At 34.3% G+C, this 3950-nt stretch overlaps 1 protein-coding gene across 1 annotated transcript; it reads right to left on the bottom strand.

The window, feature by feature from the left end:
* Positions 1–1360: 1360 nt before the first annotated feature.
* LOTGIDRAFT_176718 (hypothetical protein) lies at positions 1361–1780 on the bottom strand (the record flags this gene model as incomplete). Its single annotated transcript, XM_009056440.1, has 1 exon — positions 1361–1780. One exon carries the CDS (start codon positions 1778–1780, stop codon positions 1361–1363), a length of 420 nt encoding a protein of 139 aa, XP_009054688.1.
* Between the last annotated feature and the right edge of the window lie 2170 nt (positions 1781–3950).

Raw genomic sequence — 3950 nt, 5'->3', positions numbered from 1 at the left:
TCGTTCATAGACGTGAACGTAATAAAATGTCCTCGGATGATTTCATCTGTCAAATCACCATATTCACAGTATTTAGCCAGTTCTTTCAAGGCAGTAATAAATTCAATTATTTTCTCACCTGGACGTTGAACTCTTTCTTGAAATGTATTTCGAGACATAATGACCGACTTTCGTTTTCCAAAACGAGCTTTGAGGGCATCGAGTGCATTTGTGTACGTATCTGTGTTGGCCAAAGTTCTAAATATTCGTTGTCCTTCATCACCCAAACAATGAAACAATATTGCTTTTCTTCTGTCATCGGAGACATCTTCGCCGTCTAAGGCATTAGCAATTAGATAATTCTTGAAACCCTCTATCCATCTTTGATACGGAATCGTGGATCGCCGGGTGAAGCGAGAAAAGGTGAAGGAGGAGGCAACGAACCTACTAAATTACCAGCCATTCTTCTTCAGGTTCATCCTCGTCGCCAATTTGTTGTGTTTGCGATGGCCATAAAGATGCATAGTTGATTAAAACTTAAATTTATTATACATGAAATTCTTACAACAATGGCGGTCAGCCCGCCGACCTACTACAAAGTGAATGACGTCATGTGACCTCGTGCAAAGCAAGCAACCAGAAGCGTATATACTGTTTCGGCGTCACATACGTTCGAACCTAGACACAACAGAATGGTTGCCAGGAATTTCAGCAGTTCCGGAAGGTTAAAATTTAAATCAGGCTGTAGATGATATCAGCGCCGTTACCAGGAGTAAATCAGGCTGTAGATATACACTGAATCATAATTGCAATTGAGTACCGAAGAAATACTTGTTAAAAATCGTAAAAGAACTGAATGAAATGAAACTTTGTATTACTTTGTATGAGTATAGTTGACCTAACTGACACCTGAAGGGCTGGAATTTCACAGTCTACGATACTTGTGGGTATATTGATATAAACTGGAGTTTGACATCTTTATCTTGAGGCTAGTAAAATGTTAAGCCAGTTCTGCAATCAGGTTGTTGATGAAATGTAATAGATCATCACGATCCTCTTATTGAGAAACTAAGACTACTGTATTCTCGAGTTATAAAAGAAAGTTCAAAATTAAAATGTTTATTGGCATTCAACTACAACATAACAATAATACAAAACAAATCAACAAAAAAATCACAAAAATTGTTCAAGATGTCATTGGTTCATCAGATGTTTTAAATTAATCATCTTAACAGACATATTGTATCATTAGATTCACTCAAAACGTCGCTCTATAGTTGTTCCGCAAACTTCAAGATTTACTAGAGAATATTCCTTTATGAATTTAAGAAACAGATTCAAGGTATAGTATCTAACAGTATCACAAATCAGAGTTATCCCTTCACAAAGATGCCACCAGTTCATCATCGTCAATATAATAATCATCTTCGACAAACATATATTCCTGTTCTACCATATCATCAAATTCTTCATCTTCATCACCTTCCTCATACTCGTCTTCAGCTTCAAAATTATAACCCAGCATCATCAACCAGATCTGCAGTTGAAAGAGGTTATCGGCCTTGAATTCAGTATAGGTGGCGTACATCCTCAGTGTCTTCTCTATGATGGTTTGACGTTGTTTGTAGGAATATTGGTAAGCTCTCTGACCGTTGGATTTGGCTCGGTCGTATCGAATCTTCAGATCAAACAGTCGGTTCTGTAACAAGATAACTTGATCCCAGGCTCGCTTCAAACAGAACTCTGTAACTCGATACTGGTCTAACAAGGTGGCGATGGTGTTGGTTTTCGACGATTCCATTGTTTCTGAAGTAACACAGTAAACGTCCGTAGATGTGCGACTATAAACTGGAGCAACGCAGTTAATGTTCGTATTTAGAAAGAGTAGAAAATGTGTAACTAGTAAAGACAGTATGGTCGTTAACGAGCACCGGAACATATACGCTTGTAGATGTGATGTGTTAGTAGATGAGATGTGCGATAATAAAACGTAAATTGTAGAACGTAGGAAGCTGCTGGATCAATTCCGTAAGTAAAAACGTAGAAGATGTGCGACCACAGAATGTAAGATTGTTTATGAAACTATAGCACGGTTGTTTCATTTTATACAGCCTTTGTCCGGATATTTAATTAGTGATGTAGAAAATGAAATAAAAAGTTTAGAAGTGTAGTGTTTGAACGACGATTTCGCACGTTACTCAAAAATCGGAAATTGATTGAAAATAATAATTCATAAAATGAAGTGTGTTTTCACAAAAATCTGTTCAGAGTTTAATTCTATAGTGTGAACGGGCTTGAGTAACATATCTATTGTGTTCAGTTTGATCTTACTTTAGTTAGTGTTAACACCAATATAATCTACTACTCTTAAAGTGGCCAATCCGTTACGACTTGATGTGTTCATAGTCATCTCGAGTAAGATTTAATAAACTATTATCTCCAGTGTGAACGGGCTGAATTATTAATAATAGAGGTATTGTGTTATAATTAAACAGTTTATTAATTAGTTGTAAACAATTAATTGATGTTGTTTAATGACCACGAGTTTGTCATTGGTTGTAAAATCATTTGGATATATCTTATCGTCTTCTTAGTTATGTTTCTCGACATTTGTGCAAGTGCAGTTTTTCGAGCATTTTGATTTCAGTAACGTTTTATGTTACAAATATAGCATATAGGAGCGATAGAGATAGAAGCTCAAGACTATTTTGAAAAGAGATATGTTCTTTTCATAGCGTAATAATAAAGAACGTTTTTGGTCTTAAATGATCCATAATTGCTCTTAAACTCATTTCATGGTAACCCTGACTGATGGATTACCCTGTGTTTATGTACATGTTCTGGAATTTGTCTTACGGATCACGATATGGAGAGCACATGTATCCTGTGTTTTTAACATTTCCATTGTTATCTTTATCATATATCATCATTAACGTGCATAGTAGTATTTTCAGCAATCAATGTTTCGATAAATTACACTACGACCAATCTAATGTTCGATTGAATATTTTGAACTCTAAGATGTTAAACTAAATATCGTAAGAATGTAGAATTACCTGTATAATCAGTAGAGAAGATTGTCAGGATAAATTATATCTGTCTTACCAACAAACCTTCAGATAAAAAACACAACCTTACATCACAACCAATTAAAATTCTTCACAAACCTGAAATTACAAACTTTACATAAAAACACAACACAAAACATTGTTAACAAAGTTTTCTTTTAACACAGTTTTAAAATAGATACTCTCGTTGAAAACAATTTACAAGTTTTCTTAAAAAAATATAAGTTAAATAGATACTTCTAAACTAAATTGAAGAGTGTAGAACATTATACAATGTTATTTTCTATGAATATAATTATGCTGTATGTGTATAACCTTAACCATGGTATCGAGATAGAATTGATCATTAAAGATATATCAGATTGTAATTTATCGAAATGTTGTGTACAATAAAACCTAGAAGTCATGATAAATGTAAATGTTGGAAACGCTTTCTTCGTTAAAATGTAGAATTTGAATATTATAAGGATGTCATGGCAATGAAAATTGTTGAAACGTTGCGTTCAATTGTTGTATTCTTCATCTCAGTTAGTGATATAGCACATTGTGGAACATTAAAGAGTGACAAATCAACATGTTTGCATCTTAAAGAGTAACTGATTAATTTTTCTTCCCGAATAACACAAGTGTTTCATACCGACAGTTTTAGGTTGAATTCTGTTCTACAAGCTACATGTTAGTACTCTATTTTCAACGACGCTCCGTTATATTACATTTATCAGAACAATCAGCGATGATTTGCCAAAAACATTTTCTGTAAACATTCATCACCGTCAACCTGTAGAGGTGAACATCAAACAGGAGTAGCTGGCAGTACTCTCTGTATTTACTCTTCTAGATCATTGTTAGCCAACTTCCTGTCAGTAAGGTGCTGTAAAAACTGGTATATTTGTTTGTGTGATA

The sequence above is a fragment of the Lottia gigantea genome (genome assembly GCF_000327385.1).
Source record: "Lottia gigantea unplaced genomic scaffold LOTGIsca_2783, whole genome shotgun sequence".
NCBI lineage: Eukaryota > Metazoa > Mollusca > Gastropoda > Lottiidae > Lottia > Lottia gigantea.
This window is presented reverse-complemented; position numbering and strand designations above follow the sequence as displayed.